The following is a 23,276-nucleotide window of genomic DNA, read 5'->3' as shown; positions in this document are numbered from 1 at the left end:
TTGGCTTCAGAGTGGGCATTAATTACCAGCCTCCCACCGTGGTACCTGGTGGAGACCTGGCTAAAGTACAGCGAGCTGTGTGCATGGTAAGCAACATCACAGACATTTCTGAGGCTTGGGTTTGCCTGGACCACAAGTTTGACCTGATGTATGCCAAGCATGCCTTTGTTCACTGGTATGTGGCTAAGGGCATGGAGGAAGGAGAGTTTTCTGAGGCCTGTGAGGACATGGGTACCCTTCAGAAGGATTATGAGGAGGTTGGTGTGGATTTAGTAGAAGGAGAGCTTGAAGAAGGAGAGGAGTGCTAAAGTTAAAAATGTCACAAAGGTGCTGCTTTTACAGGGAAGCTTATTCTGTTTTAAACATTGAAAAGTTGAGCTCTGATCAGTTAATTTGTATGTAGCAGTGTATACTCTTCATGTACAATTAGTGACCTGTGGTTTAAAACACAGCACTTTGTTATAGACTCAAGATGTCCTTTTCTCTGATGGATTTGAATAAAGTATTCCCAGGGATGCCTGGGTGGCTCAGGTGGTTAAATGTCTACCTTTGGCTCAGGTCATGATCCCAGGGTCCTGGGATTGAGTCCTGCAGCAGGCTCCTTGCTCAGCGGGGAGCCTGCTTCTCCCTCTCCCCCTGCTTACGGTCTCTCACTTGCTTGCTATCTCTCTCTCTCTGTCAAATAAATAAATTAAAAAAAAAAATCTTTGAATAAAGTATGCCCTGTCTTAAATGGAAAAAAAACCCCAAACAAACATAAATTCATTGTGGCATAGTTTAAAACATTGAAACATTAATTTTTTTATATTTTTATTCTTTTTTAAGATTTTATTTATTTGAGACAGAGAAAGAGCACCAGCAGGGGGCAGGGAGGGACAAAGGGGAGGGAGTTGCAGACTCCCCAGTGAGCTGGGAGCCCAACTCAGGACTTGATTCCAGGACCCTGGGATCATGACCTGAGCTGAAGGCAGACGCTTAACCATCTAAGCCACCCAGGTGCCCCCATTGAAACATTTAAAACAATACAAATGAATTTTTCCAGGAAGATGGTGGTGATCTAATACATCCTTAAGCTCTTCAAGTTAAAGCTTTAAATTGTTCTACACACAATTCTAGTTTGTTACCAATAGAAATAAAATTACCCCCTGCATGCACTGTTTTTCTCATCCAGTGTTTCTTTGGTTTTTAATTTTCTTTAATTTTTAAGGACTCTTTTTTTTTTTTCTCCTACCAGAAGTATTGTCGTTTTATGGGGAGTGGGGGGAGAACAGTTTTTTCAAACTGTGCCAAGAACACTTAATATGAAATCTACCTTCTAATCAGATTAAGTGTACAATACAGTATTATATGCACAGTGATCTCTAGAACTTGTTCACCTTACATAAGTAAAATTTTATGCTTGTTATAATGACTCATTTCTGAAGTCGACAGACTCCACATAATTTTTCTCCTAAGCAACGTGGCACAAAGATATCTAAGAGAAAATTATATATACAAGTTTCACACACATAAATTTATATAAACATATTTATTAATGGATGGTTACCTTTCTAAATGGAACCTGTATCAGTATCCTCCTTCTGGGATCCTTTGCCTTTCTTCTTTCTTTTTATCTCTGTTAGTCAATGTTAGACTCTTCTTTAACTTGTCCACTCTTTTCTCCCTTTATTCTAGTCTTTGCCTTTCTCAGCTCTTACTCTTTCTCTGTTTCCTGCTAGAGAAAGCAGCAGCCAGGCAACAGAACTCTATATATTTGTACCACAGAAGGAAGCTGATTATCATTGCTTGGTACAGAGAAAAACTTGTTTTCCTTACTTAATTACTTTTATGTAGGAAAACTCATGTCCCTTATGGAAAATCATGATGTTGATGGGTCTCTTGGCTTTATGTGGCATCAGTACAGGTGACAAACCAGTATGTGGGAAGTCAGGCAGAATAGTTAGTTTACATCTGCAATATTTTATAAAATTGCTTTTGGGGCAGATAAACACTGGTCTGACTGGAGAGCATCCAAATACAAATATCTAAACTATAGTTATTATTATCTTGATGCTGATATATTTGGGTAAGCCATTGTTTAATCTTGAATTGTGTGCTCCCGCAGTACAAGTACTCAGTTTAATTTTTTTATTTCTTATTTTTTTTTTTTTTACAAAGTAGACTTTTCCAACATAATGAATTAATTAACACTTAAAATAATGTGAAGCTATAAATTAAGATATGTGGGAGAATTTTCTCTCACCTTTGGTTTCTTCTACAGTTATTGCCTTCTGCATTTCTATAAAGAACATCAGCAAGAGGCAGGACTAACGTCTCATCCGTCTTTTATGAAGATTTGAATTAGTTCTACATCAGTAGCATTCAAGGTGCTGGAATAGCTGATAATGTTTAGTTTGCATCCATTCTTTCTATTTTTCCTGCTGTTGGCTTAATTCTTGTGGTTGATTAACTTTTTTGCCATAGTTCTGCTTGGAATAAAATTAACTGAAAAGAGCAGAAACAGGCTATGTTTTTCAGGTTAATTTTAATCTTTACAAGTTTGGTGTATAAATGATGTCCCAAAGGTAGGATAGTGCAGTGGAAGGGAGGGGATTATTATACATTTTATCATAAAGTCTTACTTTGCAGTAATTTTAAAAACATTTATATGTTTTGGCTGTGAGGTCTGACAAGGTATATTTTGGTTTGTAGCCATTAAAAATTATTTTGGGCTGTTTATAGCAAACACAAAATAACATTAGTAAGTGATATGAGAATTTTTTTTTCCATATAAAAGAAGTCTGTAAGTAGAGTAGTTCAGGGCTTGTATGGCAGCTCCATAGTCATCTGGGACTTCTAACTTTGTTTAACCAAATCTAATATATGACTTCCATATGGAGGTTGCCTCATGGTTATTGAATGGTTCCTGGAGTTCTGGCCATGGTATCACATCCAGGCAAGAAAAAGGAAAGGAAAAAAACCAAGAGTGTACCTCTCAACTGAATCAGCCCCATTTATTTAAAGCTCAAAGAAGGCTGGAAAATGTAGTCTTTTTAGTGAGAAAAGTATGGATTCAAATAAATGATTGTTTTAATAAGGAAGGGGAAGGTGGATATTTGTGTAGAAAGTTAGCTGCCTCTACCACATTGTCTGATTAAATGAGCTTCTCTGGGTGAGATTTGTTAAATGTAGCCCATACCATTCCTGTACATTCCTCAGGTTTGTCAGTTAGATGCTTTTGCACAGTAATTCACATTTATGAACCCATTATCCCAGCCTATAGCAGAACAGGATATACATTTTCAGACTGAATGTCATAAGATGGAATTCGTACTTAGGTTATGTATATTTAAGCCCTAAATTTAGAAATGTAATTGAAATACATAGTCACATAGTTTAGGATAAAGGGGAAAGCTAGCTTGCTTTTTTTTTTTTTTAAGATTTTATTTATTTAACAGAGAGAGAGAGCACAAGCAGGGGGAGCAGTAGAGGGAGAGGGAGAAGCAGTCTCCCCGCTGAGCAGGGAACCCAATGCAGGTCTTGATCCCAGGACCCTGGGATCATGACATGAGCCAAAGGCAGACGCTTAACCCTCTGAGCCACCCAGGCACCCCTTGCTTGCTTTCTTAATAAAAGTCTGTGTATAATTGAAATCTGCAAAACGCTGCTCAAAAAAAATTAAAGAAGACCTAAATAAATGGAGAGACATCCTGGGCAAAGGGCTTAGAAGACTTAATATTGTTAAGATGTTGATACTAACTACTGAAAGCAATCTACTGATTTAATGCAGTCCCTATCAGATTTCTACTGCCATTTGTGTATAAATGAAAGAGCCGATTCTAAATTGCAAAAGCCAGAACAGTCTTGAAAAAGAAAAATAGGGCACCTGGGTGGCTCAGTTGGTTTTGCATCTGCCTTCGGTTCAGGTCATGAACCCAGGGTCCTGGGATTGAGCCCCACGTTGGGCTCCCTACTCAGTGGGGAGCCTGCTTCTCCCCCCGCCCCAACCCGCTCATGCTCACTCTCTCTGACAAATAAATAAATAAAAAATTAAAAAAAAAAAAAAAAAAGGAGGACACACACTTCCTGATTTCAAAATTTATTACAAAGCTACAGTAATCAGAACAATGATAGACCTATAGACCACTGGAATAGAATAGGGAATCCATAAGTAAATCCACATATCTATTGACAATTGATTTTCTTTTTAAAAAAATTTTTTAAAGATTTATTTATTTTAGAGAGTGTGCAAGCATGCCCTTGTGCACAAAGTGGGGGAGGGGCACAGGGAGAGAGAAATTCATGCAGACTCCCCACTGAGCATGAAGCCCAATGCAGGGCTAGATCCCAGGACCCTGAGATTGTGACCCAAGCCTAAATCAAGAGTCGTACACTCAACAGACTGAGCCACCCAGGCACCGGACAATTGATTTTCAATAAAAACACCAGGCTCAACCTACATAATGGGAGGAAATATTTGAAAATTACATATCCGAGAAGGGTTTAGTATCTAGGATCTATAAAGAACTCTTGCATATCAATAATAAAATGACAAACTCCGTTTAAAAATGGGCAAAGGACTTGAATAGACATTTATTCAGAGAGGTTGTACAAATGGCCAGTAAGCACAGGAAAAGATGCTTAACATTATTAGTCATTAGAGAACTGCAAATCAAAATCACAAAAAGATTCCACTTCCTACCTACTAGGATGAGTATTATATATAAAAAGAGAAAATACCAAATTCTGGCAAGAATGTGGAAAAATTGGAACCTTCATGTATTGCTATTGGAAATTTAAAGTGGTGCAGCTGCTGTGGAAGCCAGTGTGGCATTTCCTCACAAAGTTTAAGTAGAATTATCATATGGCCTAGCAGTTCTACTAGTATATACTGAAGAATTCAGTATAGGAACTCACAGCAGCCAAAAGGTGGAAACAACCCAAATGTCCATTAATAGATGAATGAAAAAAAGAAATTGTGGGCTATCCATACATTCTGATAAGTTATTGCTTAATGGGTACAGTTTCTGTTTGAGGTTATAGAAAAGCTTTAAAAATAATGTTGACAGTTATACATCTTTGTGGATATAATCAATGCCATTGAATTGTACATTTAATGTGGTTACATTTTATTTTTTTAAAGATTTTATTTAAGAGAGAGAGTGAGCACATGAGCGGGGGGAAGGGGTAGAGAAAGAGAGAGAGAGAAGCAGACTTCCCATGAAGCAGGGAGCCCAATGCAGGGCTCGATCCCAGGACCCTGGGATCATGACCTGAGCCAAAGGCAACTGCCTAACCAACTGAGCCACCCAGGTGCCCAAAAATGTCGCATTTTATGATATTTGTTTTACCACAATTTAAAAATAAAATCTATCTTAAAAAAATATATCAGTGTCAGTGTAGGTTCATCAGCTGTAACAAATGTACCACTTTGGCAGGGGATGTTAACAATAGGGCGTGTTAATGCCTATGTGGGGGTAAGGGAGTATATGGAAAATCTCTGCACCTTTCAGTTTCGCTATGAACCTAAAACTACTCCCAAAAAATAGTATTTTAAAAAATGGTTAAGATGGTTAATTTTATTATGTGTATTTTATCACAACTTAAATATATATAATAAATATATATTATAATCATTATATTTTGGAAAGAGCTGGACTTTTACTCCCAACTCCACAGCAGAAGCTTTGTTCCCCTGGACAAGTTTTTTAACTTCTCTGAACCCCAGTATTGTTTTTTGGGGGTATTTTGTTTTTGTTTTTGTTTTTAAAGATTTTTATTTATTTATCAGAGAGAGAGAGAGTGTGCGCACAAACGGGGGTGGGGGTGGGGCAGAAGGAGAAGCAGGCTCCCCACTGAGCAAGGAGCCCTGTGTGGGACTTGATCCCAGGATCCTGAGATCATGACCTGAGCCGAAGGCAGACGCTTAACCAACTGAGCCACCCACGCATCCCTAAACCCCAATATTGTTAAAATGATAAAAATAAGAATGGCAGTAGCTACCTTGCAGAGATGTATGAGGATTAGAGATGATCGTGTAAAAGGCCTAAAAGAATTCTTTAGCACACGTGCTCAGTAGGTGGAAACCATTATCACTGAAAATTTTGTTCATTCTTATTTGGCTATGATGTGTTTATGTGTTTAATTCATTATTTCTCCTACAGTCATAATTACCATTTGAACCCTGAACTGCCATTAAACTATTATTATGTTTTCAATTTATTTATTTATTTATTTGAGAGAGCGCATGCATGGGGGGAGGGGCAGAGGGAGAGGCCGACTCCCTGCTGAGCAGGGAGCCCCATGCGGGGCTTGAGATAGGGACCTGAGCTGAAGGCAGACGCCTAATCGACTGAGCCACCCAAGCACCTCCTAAACTATTATTATTTTTATTTTATTTTTTAACTTCTTTGTTTTATTCTGTTTTACAGGCAACAATTGGTATTGACTTTTTATCAAAAACAATGTACTTGGAGGATCGAACAGTGAGTAATGTTTTCAGTGTGCAATTTTCTGCAACACTCCAGGATAGAAAACTATGATCAAAGCTATAATTGATGATTGTCACCATAAGAAGCTCTTAGCAAAGTAGAGAAAGTTAGTTTACAGGCTTTGAGAAAAACTATTATTAACAGAGTGGTAGTACTTAGCATTCTGGCTTAATCCCTAAGTAAAATCCAAAGAGGAGAGAAAGCCAAGTTGTTTGGAAAATACTGAATGCCCTAGGCTTGCTAAACAAAATTTGTCGCCCTGATTTGGAAAAATGATAACAAATAGCATTGAGATAATGAAAAATGTGTTTTCATAAAGAAATTAGAGCTGCTAAAGACCTTTTGAGTGCTACTCTTGAGGCATTCAAAAATATCTCATTTGAATATCACATAATTTGTGAATTTCAAAATTTATTTGTCAGAATATGATGAATACCAAAGTGACAGTGAATAGGTAGAGGTAATGTGTATTTATTTGTTGGATTTAGATGCCTATCTTTTGGAATGCTCCCTTTAAGCATAGTGTAAATTCTGTATTCTAGCCCACTGTCCCTGGAAGAGATTCCTATCAACTAAACAGTGACTGTCTTATTAAATGTAATATTTCAGGACCTATACCCCCAAAAAATTATTGTATCTCTAATGCTTTTTCATATAAGTGTGTAAGTTTTTCTTTTGAATGTTCTCTTTTATGTTTTAATATACAACATGTCGTTTCTTAAATTTTCAAAGCTTAGAAATTGCTTTATAATGGTAAGATAACTGAATGCTTATTTTCAGGCTTTTCTTCCTCAAATATAGATATGAAAAAGTAAGAAAACATTTTTATGTAGAGTTGCGAAAAGATATTTCTCCTTTTTTGTTAGGTTATATACAATGTTCTGGGAAGAAACGTGTAGGAGAAACATACGCACAGTAGTCAGAGACCCAATTTCACAGTGTTCTGGATCCAATAAAAAAGAGACGAATTCTAGCTTCAGAGAGGTTTTCAGAGAAGCATTCATTCCTTTACTCTGATAGCCGGGGCTGCGCATTGGCATTTACCTTCATTTTTCCCTTTTATGCTCACTATTTGAACATCAACACAGTCTACTTTTTGCTATCCGGAAGGCATAAGATCCAAAGAGATGTTATAGGGAGTAAAAAAAAGCTGTATTTCTGATTCTATGAAATCTTTCACATTGCCATATTTAAGTCACATACCTTCAGAGCAAGCAAATTTTTTATATACTCCCTTTTAAAAAAGGAAAGGAATTTTGTATTATTTTCAATCCTCACATCCCTGCAACCTTTTGCATGAGTCTACTTTTTACCTTCTTCCCACCTTCCCCCTTTTAAAAACATTATTTCTTTTTTCTTTTTAGTATGAGTTTGGTTTTTTTTTTTTTATTTATTTTTTCCCATCCCACAGATCAGGCTGCAGCTTTGGGATACTGCGGGTCAGGAACGTTTCCGTAGCCTCATTCCCAGTTACATCCGTGATTCTGCTGCAGCCGTAGTAGTTTACGATATCACAAGTAGGTATTTTGCAACGGGTTGACCTTTCTTATTTTTCTTGCTTGTTTGACTGATTTTGTTAGGTACGATTGCAATTATGGGACACAGCAGGTCAAGAGCGGTTCAGGAGCTTGATTCCTAGCTACATTCGTGACTCCACTGTGGCAGTTGTTGTTTATGATATCACAAGTGAGTGGGGGGGAATTACGCATTTCTAATCTTTCAACCTTTAGCTTAGCTGCATGCATGTTCTTGTCTTGTGCTTGTTTTCTATACTAGCATGTAAAAATGAGTTTTGTCATAGTAAACCTTATCATATACCAGTTAGGTCAGAAATATTTGCTTTGGTGTTTGTACCAACATGCTTTATTTCCACTGTGCCAGATTTTTTTTGCCCTGGAAATTTTCCTTCAGATCTAATTATGGATCCTCTCCAAGGCTTTCTTAGTATCCTGTTATCCCTAAGTCACACCGTAATTATGGTTGGAAGAATGTCTCCTTTTTCATTTAACTTGATCTCAGATTTCTCTAAAATAAAATAATCTGCATTTAAGCCTCTTGCCAAAATTTTCAAAACCTCCAAGGCTTTCTGTTGAGGCTATTAAAAGCTTCCACTAGCCAACTTTTCTCTGCTTTCCACTTCCAGCCATCCTCTCTCTATAGAGGAAGGCAGAGAAAACATATAATGTGCAGTTTTCTATTAATCGTTTTCATTTGAATCACATCTGGATTCTGTGACTGACTGACTTTGTTGCTAACAAATTACTTTCATTTCTCTCCAAGAAGAAATTTTAAATAGGAGATTGAAACAAGTAATGATCTTCCTTTTTCTTTTCCCTAAAGACTAAATAAGGTCTTTGGCATTTTAAGTGCCTGTAAATTTTCCACAGAATATGGTGACTGACAGGGAAATGCTCTCTGATTAAAATTGTCTTTGTAAATTGGTTTATTATATATACATTAGACAGTATTAAGCCATCATTCCATGTAGTGGTCCATAATTTGTAGGAAAACCAGAATAATGTTACATCTTAAACTTACTTTAAAGAGAATCTTACATAAACTATTGGTTTGAGCTAGTGATATTCTTACTGTACATTTTTGCATATGTGCTCAACCAGAAGTCATATCTACTTAATAATTGCTATGGCAGAATTATAAGTTTGCATTCAGAGACCTTTTTTTGGGGGGTGGGTTAGGTGCTATATGCAGTCTTTCTTTTCTTAAAGCTTTACTTTGGGTTGCTACTTGTTTAAAAAATGTGTATGTTCATTATTGTGCATTGACAAGTTTTGCAGCTTTAAAATGTTTGTGCTTACTTTAACCAAATCAAGTGAAACCTCGTGTATTTTTCTTTAAAAATTGTGCACATGTGGTTAAAACATTAGTATACTGTTTTCTGGAGCTGCTGTAAAAAATACTGAAGCATTCTACTTAGAATGCAGTGCTAGGAAAGATGGATTTTGTTACAAGTGATTCTGGTGCATTAAACTAATGAACTTCAAGTTAAAGTGATCACAAACTGAACAAGCAATGCAAACAAAGTGGTGTTGAAAGCTATGTAAAGGCTTTATAAATTTTCTGGATGTGTTGGGATTTACTGGCTGACCTACTTTTGGAGATGCTTTCTTTGTTATGCTGGGTATGTGTAAGTAATCAAAAAAAAACATTGTGGCAATGTGACACCATATTATCTGTCATAGCTGTCCTTGCATTTTAAAAAGGTGTCCCCCCCCCCAGTTACATATGGTACGTTGCACTCATTTGGTCATGTCCAAAAATTTTAAACTACTATAAAAGGAACCTTGAGTACTTTATTCTTTTGATTTGTTTATATCACTGACAGTTGTACTCAGATAAAATGGAGTCATGTTGCAGGCACATTAAAAGTGGATCCTAATGTGCCACCCCCTCCCCAACTTCCAGGATTTGTTTTTTGTTGTTGTTGTTGTTGTTGTTGTTTGGTTTATCACTTGGGGAAGCTTTGCAGTAACACTAATCTCTCTGTCCACCCTCCTATACCAGATGTTAACTCATTCCAGCAAACTACAAAATGGATTGATGATGTCAGAACAGAAAGAGGAAGTGATGTTATCATCATGCTAGTAGGAAATAAAACAGATCTTGCTGACAAAAGGTATAGAGTGATTTTGTATATGTATCAAATATTTGATATCTTCGTTAAGCAGCCTGTTATTTTTATTACTGAAGAATTGTTTTGAAAGGAAACATGTTTAATTCTTAAGTTTATACTCCCCTTTTCTTTAGTGTGAGAACCTGAAATATAAATGTAAACATTAAACTCAGTCCTTAAAGGAAAATGAGTTTTTTTGTTTTGTGTAAGCCCATGTGTAAATAGCTTTTGTGCAAAATTGTTTACACATGGGGGAAAAGAAGATTGTTTATACATGAAGCTGGTAACTATTTTGCATTTTTTAGGCCTCATAAACATGGGCACTATTCTGTTAAAGAACAAAATGTTTTAAGAACAAATCCTATCCTTAAAAATTATTCATAATGATTAAATGCACACTCTTTTGGTAGTCTTCTTATAAATATTCATTGTAATTCAGTGGTGTAGTTTTTCTTTCCTTTTTTTAAATTGTATGGTTGAACCAGTCTGTGTAGTTGAACTGAATAGCTTGATTGTGGTACCTTAGTCAAATGAGCAAAGCCATATTCAAGTCACAGGATACAAAATTATTAACATTCACTGTAGAACCCATGGCTTGAATATCTGCCTTCAGCATCCTAAGTAATCTACTGGATATTCTTTCTGCTTTAAATAGTCTTGACCATTTTACTTAATAGTAGAAGCTTTTACTATTTGCTGTTTGTTTATTCATGAGATGGATATTGAAATTCAGGTATTGAACTTGTACTATTAATTAAAATGTTGCAAAGAAATCCAATATGTTCAAAGGCTTGTGGAAATGTTAAGCCCATTTCTTCCCATGGTACCTCATTTGGAATTGGCAGTAGAATGACAAAAAAGTCTGTCTTGATTTAAAAGTAAACTCAGAGTATGATCATCTTTCCTTTATGAAAATACTTGTTTGGACATCAGTTGGCATCATGAGTTTTCACTATTTTATATATCTCCACTCAGAATTTGTAGATCATGGGACGCCTGGGTGGCTCAGTCGGTTAAGCGTCTGCCTTCGGCTCAGGTCATGATCCCAGGGTCCTGGGATCAAGTCCCGCATCGAGTCCTGCATCAGGCTCCTTGCTCAGCGAGGAGCCTGCTTCTCCCTCTGCCTGCCACTCCCGCTGCTTGTGCTTTCTCTCTCTCTCTAATAAATAAATAAAATCTGTTAAAAAGAAAAAAAGAATTTATAGATCATGTAGGTATATATTCTTCTAGTAGAGAGTCCCTAGTACTTTCATTTTTAAATAGGAAAATTGTATATCTGAATTGCTTTCTGTTATAATAGCCAGAGTTATCTAAAAGGTTGCATATAGCATCTGTTCTTTTATTGTGTCAAATTTCAGTTGAGTACATAAATGCTAGAAACTTACCTCAATTATACATAAAGTGATTTTTTTTCTTCAAGGTAATATTTGTCCATTGGTTTGGAATTACTGTGTTTCTCAGCAAGTTTTGCCAGACTATCACCCTTTAATTTTAAAATGAGTAAAAGATTTAAAGGTTTGTTAAATAAGCATTAGAAGAAAAAATTTTTGGTAGTAGGTGGGTGGCCTTTTATAAGCATGACATGAAATCCTAAAGCCATAAAGAGAAACATTGGTTTAAGTCTGAATATATAAATATAAAGATCATATTCACCAATTAGATCAGCCATTATTCAGAAGATTGATAATGCACAGTATTGTCAAGAATCTAAATAAGAACTACAATGGAATATTATGCAGCCATCAAAAAACACAAAATCTTGCCATTTGCAATGACATGGATGGAACTAGAGGGTATTATGCTAAGTGAAATAAGTCAATCAGAGAAAGACAAGTATCATATGATCTTACTGATAGAGGAATTTGAGAAACAAGACAGAGGATCATAGGGGAAGGGAGGGAAAAATGAAACAAGACGAAACCAGAGAGGGAGACAAACAATAAGAGACTCTTAATCTCAGGAAACAAACTGAGGGTTGCTGGAGTGGTGGGGGGTGGCTGGGTGATGGACATTGGGGAGGGTATCTGCTATGGTGGGCACTATGAATTGTGTAAGACTGATGAATCACAGACCTGTACCTCTGAAACAAATAATACATTATATGTAAAAAAAGAAAAAAAGAAGATAGTAGGAAGGGAAAAATGAAGGGGGGGAAATCGGAGGGGGAGAGGAACCATGAGAGACTATGGACTCTGAGAAACAAACTGAGGGTTCTAGAGGGGAGGGGGGTGGGGGGATGGGTTAGCCCAGTGATGGGTGTTAAGGAGAGCATGTATTGAATGGAGCACTGGGTGTTACACGAACAATGAATCATGGAACACTACATCAAAAACTAATGAAGTAATGTATGGTGACTAACATAACATAATAAAAGAAAATTTAAAAAGAAACTCATATACTGAAAATGTAACAAATATAATTTTTTAGAAAGATTTTATTTATGTATTTGAGAGAAAGAGAGCGCAAGCGGAAGGGGGTGGAGAGGCTTAACTGACTGAGCCACCCAGGCACCCTGTAACTAGTATAATTTGGGGATGAAACAGTTCAACAGTATAAGAATTTAAAATATTCATTGACTCAGGGCACCTGGGTGGCTCAGTCGGTTGGGTGTCTGCCTTCGGCTCAGGTCGTGATCCCAGGGTCCTGGGATGGAGCCCCATGTCGGGCTCCCTGCTCAGCGGGGAGCCTGCTTCTCTCTCTCCCTTTGTCCTCCTCACTGGTCATGCTTTCTCTCTCATGTTCTCCCTCCCTTTCTCTCTCTCTCTCGAATGAATGAATGAATGAAATATTCATTGACTCAAACCTACCTCCAGTAATTTATTCCACAGATACACCTGCAGAAATGTGAAAAAATGAACATATAAGAATGTTTATTGCAACATTATTTGTAATACTAAAAAAAAAATCAATCTAAATGTCCATCAGGAGCAGTAGCATTTTATAAATGAAATACTTATAGCTACTAAAAAAAAATGAGAGAAATTTATTGATGTCTAACACATGAAGCTTAAAAAAATTCACTTGATCAGTATGCGTAGCATGATATCCTTTCTGTTAAAAAAAAAATTAAAGGTGGTTGAGATATATATATTCTTTTGCTTAGAACAAATCTGCATTAAGCATACATGGAACTTAACTGTCACTATACATCTTTGGGAAGGGAGTGGGATTATGGACGACTTTAATGTTAATGATTGGTCTTCTAAAAAATTACTTTTGTAATCAGGAGAAAAGGTTTTAAAATTTTTTTAAAAAAAGATTTTATTTATTTATTTGACAGAGAGAGACACAGAGAGGGAACACAAGCAGAGGAGTGGGAGAGGGAGAAGCAGGCTTCTTGCGGAGCAGGGAGCCTGATGCTGGGCTCGATCCCAGGACCTAAGCCGAAGGCAGACGCTTAACAACTGAGCCACCCAGGCACCCCTGGGAGAAAAAGTTTTAATAAAAATGATTCAAAGTTAAATGTCTTTATCACATTGAGAATTACATATTTTTGGTAAAAACTTGGAGGAAATACCAGAGTATATCTGTTCCAGTGTTTCAATATAAGCACCTCAATGTGCAGTACTTTCTATTCTCTGTAGCCAGTGATTCCCAAATGTTCCAAACCTGAGAATCAATTGGTCAATAGTTTATTAGACCCTCTTTTAAGATTCTGGCTGTGAAGGATCATTGTCAACTTTAAAAATTTTAGGGTTTTATATCCTACCTCTAGATGCTGTAATTCAATTAGTTTAGTGTGGGGCCCTTGAATTTATATTTTAATAAGTCTTCCTAGGTGATTCTGACAAAAATAAAACCATAGTTGGGACCATTGCTGTAGCTAATCTTCAACCATTTTATTAGGGTGACTACTAGTTCTAAAACTAGGAAGAATTTCTGTCTGGAATCATTTATATGTAGGATAATCATTCACTCATAATATTCATTCAGAAGTATTTATTATCACTTATGTTTCAGAGGATGCTACTCTAGGATAGAATAGTGAACAAAAAAAGACAAGTCTTCAAGGAACTTTTATTTCAGAGAATGAACCAGGCAGTAAATAAGTAAAAAAGTAATAATAATAATTTAAGAAATACATAGTATGTTCGATAATGATACATGCTAAGAGTAAAAAAGCAGGAAAAAGAAATTTGAAATGTCAAGTGTGAGTTTGAAATATTAGGTGGGATAGGAATGGAAGACTTCAGGGGCCCCTGGGTGGCTCAGTCGTTAAGCGTCTGCCTTCGGCTCAGGTCATGGTCCCAGGGTCCTGGGATCGAGTCCCACATCGGGCTCCCTGCTCTGCGGGAAGCCTGCTTCTCCCTCTCCCACTGCCCCTGCTTGTGTTCCCTCTCTCGCTGTGTCTCTGTCAAATAAATGAATAAAATCTTTAAAAAAAAAGGGGGGGGGGAATGGAAGACTTCATTGAGAAGATGACTGATGTCTTTTGAGTACACATGCTAAGGAAGGAAGGGAGTCACCCCTGCAAATTTCTGGCCCAGAAAATGCAAAATCCCTGAGTTGGGAATATACTTAGTTTATTTGAAGAACAGCATGGAGCCCTATATAGCTGGTAAAGAGAATGATGAAAAGTGTAGGAGGTGATGAGGTTTAAAAAAAAAAAATGATAAAGGCTAGGTCAAGTGGGACAAAATGAAGACTCTGAATGAGATTGAAGGGTTCAAGCAGAAGAGTAACTTTTCATAGATCAATGTTTGCTCTGTTGAAAATACATAAGAGTAGAAGTGAGGAGGGTAATCCAGACTGTAATCCAAGCAAGAAATGATGATGACTTGGACCAGGGTAGTGGTAGCTTGTGTGGTGATCAGTGGTCAAGTTCAGATATATATATATTTTTTAATTTATTTTTAAAGATTTTATTTATTTATTTGACAGAGAGAGAGAGCGAGATCAGGAACACAAGCAGGGGGAGTGGGAGAGGGAGAAGCAGGCTTCCCGCTGAGCAGGGAGCCCGATGTGGGGCTCGATCCCAGGACCCTGAGATCATGACCTGAGCTGAGCAGGCAGACGCTTAACAACTGAGCCACCCAGGCGCCTTCAAGTTCAGATATATTTTGAAGATGGAATTGTCAAGATAAACTCATGCAGTGGATAGAATACATAGTGATGGACAGAATATGGAGTTGTGGGAGAAGGAGGATTCAAAATGACACCTAGATTCTTAGCCTGAGTAATTGTCGTTAACTGAGATAGGAAGAGACTACATAAAGGAATGGTTTGGGATGGAATATCATGACTTCGGTTTTGGTCATTTTAAATTTAGAATTGCTAGGGGTGCCTGGGTGGCTCAGTTGGTTAAGCATCCACTCTTGATTTTGGTTTAGGTCATGATCTCAGGGTTGTGAGACGGAGCCCTGCTTTGGGCTCTGAGCTGGGCGTGTAGCCTGCTTAAGATTCTCTCTCTCACCCCCTTCCTCCCTCTCAAATAAATGAACAAATAAATTTAGACTTGATATTAGATATCCTAATATCTAATTAGATGTCAGGTAGGCAATTGGATATTGGAGTCTGGAGTTCAGAGTAGCCGTCCAGGCTAGATATATAAGTTTGGGAATAATCAGCATGTAGATGGACTTAAAACCACAAGACTGCATGGGATCACCAAGGGAGTAATTGTAAATAGAGGTCCAAGGAGTAAATTTTAGGGCATCTGACAGGATTTTTTTTTTTAAAGATTTTATTTATTTATTTTGACAGAGAGAGATACCACAAGAGAGGGAACACAAGCAGAGGGAGTGGGAGAGGGAGAAGCAGGCTTCCTGCTGAGCAGGGAGCCTGATGCGGGGCTGGATCCCAGGACCCGGGGATCATGACCTGAGCCGAAGGCAGATGCTTAATGACTGAGCCACCCAGGCGCCCCTGACAGAATTATTTTAAAGAAATTCACACTGTTGATATATTTAGGGCTAAAGGTCTGCAAATTGTCAACTTATTCTCAAATATGTGTTTTTTAAAATGTATATACATGTGTAAATACATAGAGAATGAGGATAAAACAAACAGATGTAGCAAAAGATTAACAATTGGATTGTTACATAAGAGAATGTGGAATAAGGACAGTTTCCTCCATAGTAGCAGGACTAGAGGTAGAATATAAGGGCACACACATGTAGATCAGTGGATTGATGCTGTGAGAGCTTGTGGAAATTCTCTTGTATTGCTTTGGTTTTCTGTGTTGTAGGAAGCAGGGTTTGTCAGCTGATATTTTAGATTCATTTAATTAGAATATTTCCATATTTATTAAACACCTATGTGTCAGCTAGGCACTAGGAATACCAAGATAAGTGACATTATCTTGTACTTGAAGAGTGTATTACAATTTGAGACACACTCCTAATTATAATGCATCACCAAATGCCCTATAAAATGTATCGAGACTTCAACATACATGTCTTTTGACTTACTTGTTCTACTTACAGAAATACACAAAATCCATCCTAAAGAAATGACCCACAGTGCACAAAATATTATGCAAAAAGATGTTTATAGCAGCATTTTCCACTGTAGTATAACATTTGAAAAAAACATATTTTTAACAGTTTGGTCATAAAAAATTATTTTACATGAAGTTTTTAATCATAAGGCTAAATTCTTATGATTTTATATGAAGAGAAAATAGTAGGCTATTAAGTTTTTAAAAACAAAAAAAATTACAGGATGAGCCCAGCCAAGTAAAAAAGCAAATCATTAAATCATTTAAAAAATGTCTTTTTAAAAAATTGTTTAGTTAGGTATAACATACACACAGAAGTGCACAAATTTTAAATGTACTGCAGCTTGATGAGCTCTCAAACTAGTCTCACCTGTATACCTAGCACCCCTGTCAAGAAAAGTTCTTTTCAGAATCTTGTTTGTAGTCTTTATAATATCAGTCTTGCCAAAAGAAGAATTTATCTTAAAATTTTTTTTTACAGACAAGTATCTATTGAGGAAGGAGAAAGGAAAGCCAAAGAGCTGAATGTTATGTTTATTGAAACAAGTGCAAAAGCAGGATACAATGTAAAACAGGTAAGTGATCTTGGAGTATGGGTTGAGGTTATCAAATTGAAAAAATGATATTATGAAATAATTGTGTGAGTATTCTCTGCTGTAAGATTTTCTTCTAGTTGGTAACAGCAGGCCTCATGATCTAGCAACACAGTGAAAAAATACAAATGTGGCATAGTTTTTGGAAAAGGAGAAAAGGCTTGACAAACTTCAGATTGTGCATAGGACAACTATTTCATTATGATTGCAAGGTTGTAAACTTAACCTGTCCTCACTGCATCCTTACTGCACTGTTTTAAGGTAAATTTTTAAAATTTTTTATATTTTTTTAAGAGTTTAATGACAAAAGAAAGCAAGTATTTGCTGTTGGAAATGGTATTTTGCTTGTAGTTGTGAAAGTATATTCTGGTTACTTTATCCTCAATAACCTGCTGTTGTTTTAACAGTGTTTATAACAGGAATGTTTTGGGGAAAGAGGAAAATATGGGAACATCTCACATTATCAAACTTTCTAAAATATGGAGTAGTGGTCCCAGATTTATAGGATTTTCAAACCAATATTTTTTTCACTTCTAGATGATCAATAGAAAGTTAAAATAAAATCATTTAAACTGAGTAAGTTGAGCTTTATGAAAAATTCTTCATATTGTTTTCACTTTCTTTCCCATATTTCCTTGCCTTGAAATATATGTAAGTAATTTTGAACTGTCACTAATTCCCTCCCTGCAGTATACTGTTTCATGGCTCTAAATCTTTGTTCCTGCTGTTGTTCTCTTTGCTTAGAATACTGTTTCTTCTTTCCTGACTGATACCTATTCATCCTTTCAAGTTTCAGTTTAGATGTCAGTTCTTCAAAGAAATTTTTTTGACATTCTCTACCATACCATACCTGCAGGCTATTTTTTTTTTAGCAATAAATGATACTTTTCTGTGTTTTCTCAGACCCCTGACCCTTGTGAAACCACTGTCCTGGAACTTACCACATTATGTTGGAAATATTTCCCCCATCAAAATTATATATTCCCAGAACCTACCAATGTCTGTGGAATTTAGAAAATGATAAGTAAACGAACTCATAGGAGCCACGGACAATTAAAAAACGAGTAATAGAAGTTAGCACAATTACTATTATTTATCACTGTTCTAGGACAAAGCAGTGGGTAGCTTATCTAGCTTTCACCAATAATGACATTTTGATAAGGATTGAATGAGCTAGTTGCTTATATGTCGAAGTATAGCCTTCTCTGAGACATCTTTTGGTCTTGATTAATGTCTAAAGGGATTGCTATGGCCCCCTACGCCTGACTCTGAGTAGTCTCATAGGTTCGGAAGTCTCAAATCATCAGCATACAGTGGTCACTAGTGATAGCTAGTATCTTCATGATATCTAATTGCTTCTAAGTTAAGATAACTCTCAGGATGTTGAGAAAATGAGATTGGTCATTCATTTGCTATTTTATAAACACATATAATTTTTTTTAACAGCTTTATTGAAGCATAATTTCCATACCACAAAATTCAGTTGTTTTAAATGTACAACTCAGGAGTTTTTTAAGTGAATTTAAAGCATTGTGCAACCATTACCACAATCTGATTTTAGAACTTTTCAGCACTAGGCACATAATTTTTTCTAAAAGCTTGACCCATACAGACAGATATAGCTAGTCAGTGATAATGAAGAGAGAATTCTTTTACTAAACAGTCTTACCCTGAATTCAAAACCTATTTGCTACTTTATTATTTTTCTTTATTTAGATGATATGTCTGAACATGTGATTTTGCTAAAGTTCCTGATTCTGTTGGGACTTGATTTTATTATCTTTTAAATATAAATATGATCAAAATTACTGTTTTAAAATTTTGGAAGAGAGCTGCCTTTTAAATTTTTTGTAGCTTCTTTCTTAACTCACAAAAACCATTACTTTGTATTTTGTAGGGAGTACCATAGTATATTAGAATTTTATTTCAATATTTATAGACCTTTGCTTTGTCATCTTACATAATTTAGTTAAGACAAAAATCCTGAGGGCGCTGGGTGGTTCAGTCGGTTAAGCATCTGCCTTCAGCTTGATGCCAGATGGTCATGATACCAGGGTCCTGGGTTCGAGTCCCACATCCGGCTCCCTGCTGAGCAGGGAGTCTGTTTCTCCTTCTCCCTCTGCCCCTCCCCCTTGCTCATGCTCTCTCTCTCTCTCTAAAAAAAAAAAAAAAAAAAAATCCTGGAAACACTCCCTCTCCCCCCTATCAATGAGAGAATGAAACCAGAAAAAGAATTTAAATCTTATGTTAATAAACACATTTAAATAATAGGTTAAAATCTTCCTCCTTTGTCAGTGATCAATCTGGAATGGAATACATTTCTATCATGTGGGAAACTTACTGATTTTAAATATTAGCTAAGAAATACATCACACTACTTTTTATGGATTGTCTATTCCTTGAATTTGTTTTTATAAAGGAGTTTAAAAACTAATCAAATAGGGTATTATTTTAAAAATTAATTATTTAAATGACTAGAAATGTTAAGAAAAGGTTTTTTCTTTTAGTTGCACTACAAATCACCCCAGCGTTAAGGGAAAAAAAAAAAAAGAAAGAAACTATTCCCTTTGATATCACTTGATATTATTAGGTATATGGAAAAATTCAAATTTTCCTAAATGAAATCTAAATCAAATCTACCAAATATAACCACTGTCCAATTCCTGACTCTGGACAATGCGCAGCTTGTGTGGTTTGCGTTCAGTGCTTACTTTGCAAATCTAATGTTTATCATGCCATTGGAAACTTTGTCAGTAGGGGGGGAAATTGGTGACAATAGTTTTTTCTAAGACAGATATTTTTGAAACCCATACAGCTTACTTACTGTTGAGATTAGGAATGTATTTTTCCTCCATCCTTTCTTTGGTAGAGAATAGAGTACCTGATATCCAAACAAAGGTAAGAAAGCATAGAGGTTTTTATTTTATTTTTTTTAAAGATTTTATTTATTTTTTTTTGACAGAGACATAGTGAGAGCAGGAACACAAGCAGGGGGAGTGGGAGAGGGAGAAGCAGGCTTCCCGCAGAGCAGGGAGCCTGATGTGGGACTTGATCCCAGGACCCTGGGATCGTGACCTGAGCCGAAGGCAGACGCTTAACGACTGAGCCACCCAGGCGCCCTGACAGGTTTTTAGAATGGCAGATTGTCCCCAGGAAAATCTCTTTGGATTAGAGAATTGCTTAATGATTTTAAACTTTAATGTGCATAATAGTCACCTAGAAGCTTACATAAAATAACAGGTTCCTGGGGCACAACTTCTGGATACTGATTCATTAAGTCTAGGGTAGTACCCTAAAAATCTACATTTTTAGCAAGAATCTCAGGGGATTTCTCATGCAAGCTATACTATGTATAAAAGACCTATTAAGCCATGGAGATAATTGAGCAAGTATGTCAAATCTATTCAGTTTGATAATTGTTCGGACAACTATTAATTCTCGGGGCGCCTGGGTGGCTCAGTCGTTAAACGTCTGCCTTCGGCTCAGGTCATGATCCCAGGGTCCTGGGATCGAGTCCCGCATCGGGCTCCCTGCTCTGCGGAAGCCTGCTTCTCCCTCTCCCACTCCCCCTGCTTGTGTTCCTGCTCTCGCTATGTCTCTCTCTGTAAAAAAAATAAATAAAATCTTTAAAAAAAAAAAAAAAAAAAAAACAACTATTAATTCTCTAATCCCTGCTAGATACAAAAGACAGACTTCCTACATTTAAAAGGCTCAGTCTTATGTAGAAGCCAAATTCGTACATGAGGAATTAAATATTATGTATTCTGGTGCCAATATGTGTCTTCACAGGGCGCGCCTGGTCGTTCAGTCGGTTGGGCATCTTCTTTGGCTCCTGTCATGATCCTGGGGTCTTGGGAGTGAGCCCCGGGTTGGGCTCCCTGCTCAGCAGGAAGTCTTCTTCTCCCTCTCCCTCTGCTGCTCCCCCTGCTTGTGCTCTCTCTCTCTCTGTGAAATAAATAAATAAAATCTTTTTTTTTTTTTTTTAAGATACCTACTCTTGTTGATTCTGCTCTATTAGGCCCTGTTGTGTATTGCCTTGCCTGCTACCATAGTTTATTAACTGATAATCTGCCTTAAATCTTGCCCCACTTTAGATTATCCTCCATCTTGCTATTAGTTATTGTTTTAAAATGCAGATTTAATCAGGTTACTTATGAATTTTATCCTGAATTTTAAACAAAGCCCTTCGTATGCTATGCCCTCCTGCTCAAAATCTTGATCTTTGGCCACTGTATACCTGTACTACACTGCTTAAAGTCCCCCAGGTTTACTGTGTTCCCATATTTCCATTGTATGTTACTGTCCCTCTTCCAAAATAGTTTCTTCTCTGATATTTGTAATTAAAAACTCAGTTCAGACATAATCAAATTAGATCGAGTGCCTTTCCTAATTATTGATGTAGCACCCCTTCTTTCTTTTAATATAGAAGTTTTTTGTTACTTCTGCCTCCTACCATACTGAACTCAATAAATGTTTGTTGAATGGAAGAATAATATGCTGTATCTTTTGGGGCACCTGGTTGGCTCAGTCGTTAAGCGTCTGCCTTTGGCTCAGGTCATGATCCCAGGGTCCTGGGATCGAGCCCCACATCGGGCTCCCTGCTCTGCAGGAAGCCTGTTTCTCCCTCTCCCACTCCTACTCCCCTTGCTTGTGTTCCCTCTCTCGCTATGTCTCTCTGTCAAATAAATAAATAAAATCTTTAATAAAAAAAAAGAATAATATGCTGTATCTTTTGAGCAGAAACTTAGAGCTACCATGTTATGCTGTAAGAAAAAAATCTATTTAATGAGGTTGACTATCTTAAGAATTTTCCAAGACAGACTGAACAAGCTTAGAGAATCTAGGTTACATGAGGAATTATACTTCAGTATTTTCACTGCAATTTAGACATAGATACTCCTACCTCTTGAGTTTCTTTGAATTCAGCTAACATTGAACTTTTTTCCCATTATTTTATTGAGGTAAATATTTATGTACAGTGAAATGTACACATCTTAATTTACGTTTAGATGAATTTTGATAAATGTTTATGTAGATGTAATGACTACATCAGTGAAGATATAGAAATATGTTATTTAATTTCCAAATAGTTGGGACATTTCTAGATCTCTTACTGTTACAGCTTCCAATTTAATTCTGTTGTGGTCAGAGACTATACTATGTAACATTTTAGTCATTCATAATTTATTGAGATTTGTGTTATGGCCTAGCATATGGCCTGTGTTGGTGAATGTTCCACTGGAAGACAATTTTTTTGTATAGTTGTCAGGTATAATGTTTTATAAATATCAGTTATATCAAGATAGTTGATAGCATTGTTCATATCTTAAATAGTCTTACTAATTTTTTGTCTGTAGTTCTATCAGTTACTGAGAAGGGAGGTATTAAAATCTACAACATTTGTATTTGCCTGTTTTGCCATTTAGTTCTGTCAGCTTTACTTCATGTGTTTGGAAGTTCTGTTATTGAGCACATACATATTTAGGATTGTTATTGTCTTCCTAATGCATTGTGGGTTTTTTTGTTTGTTTTTGGGTTTTTTTGTGTGTGTTAAGAAAAGTTCCTTTTTATCTCTGATAATACTCCTTGTTTCCACGTCTTTATCTGATCTTAATATAGCCACACCAGTTCTCTTATTTCTTATTGTTTGCTTGGTATATCTTTTTCCTTGTAAAGTAGGTCACTGTTAGATGGCATCTAGTTGGATCTCACTGTTTTTTAAATTCCAGTCTGAAAATCTCTGCTTTTTAATTGGAGTGTTTGGTTTATTTATATTTAATGTAATTATTGATGTAGTTGGGTTCATGTCTGTCATTTGCTCTTTGTTATCTGCTTGTCTGTCATTTTTAGTTTAAGCAAGTATTTTTATATTATTTTTTGAACTCTTTTTAGCTAAACCTCATAACTTTTTTAGTGGTTGCTCGAGGGATTAAACTAGAGTTAATATACCATTTCATCCTTTGTACCTGTGCACTTTTGCTTTGTGTTATTGTTGTCACATATTTGATATTTACATACATTATGAACCCCGTAATAGATGTTTTAAATTTTTTTTTTTTTAAGATTTTATTTATTTATTTGACAGAGAGAGACACAGCGACAGAGACACAGCGAGAGAGGGAACACAAGCAGGGGGAGTGGGA

At 36.4% G+C, this 23,276-nt stretch overlaps 1 protein-coding gene across 2 annotated transcripts in view; it reads left to right on the top strand.

The window, feature by feature from the left end:
• RAB6A (RAB6A, member RAS oncogene family) overlaps positions 1 to 23,276 on the top strand; it is a 77,232-nt gene that overhangs the window by 42,928 nt on the left and 11,028 nt on the right. The window contains exons 3-6 of one of the 2 annotated variants that reach the window (XM_032426895.1): positions 6,411 to 6,464; positions 7,882 to 7,987; positions 9,993 to 10,104; positions 17,022 to 17,115. In XM_032426895.1, the coding sequence (XP_032282786.1) occupies positions 6,411 to 6,464; positions 7,882 to 7,987; positions 9,993 to 10,104; positions 17,022 to 17,115 (366 nt within the window). Of the gene's footprint in view, positions 1 to 6,410; positions 6,465 to 7,881; positions 7,988 to 8,050; positions 8,157 to 9,992; positions 10,105 to 17,021; positions 17,116 to 23,276 lie in introns of both variants that reach the window. The other variant, XM_032426894.1, reaches the window with a different exon arrangement.

The sequence above is a fragment of the Phoca vitulina genome, unplaced genomic scaffold (genome assembly GCF_004348235.1).
Source record: "Phoca vitulina isolate PV1807 unplaced genomic scaffold, GSC_HSeal_1.0 scaffold36, whole genome shotgun sequence".
NCBI classification, from domain to species: Eukaryota; Metazoa; Chordata; class Mammalia; order Carnivora; family Phocidae; genus Phoca; species Phoca vitulina.
The sequence above is the reverse complement of the archived record's forward strand: the minus strand, read 5'-3'. Positions and strand labels throughout refer to the sequence as shown.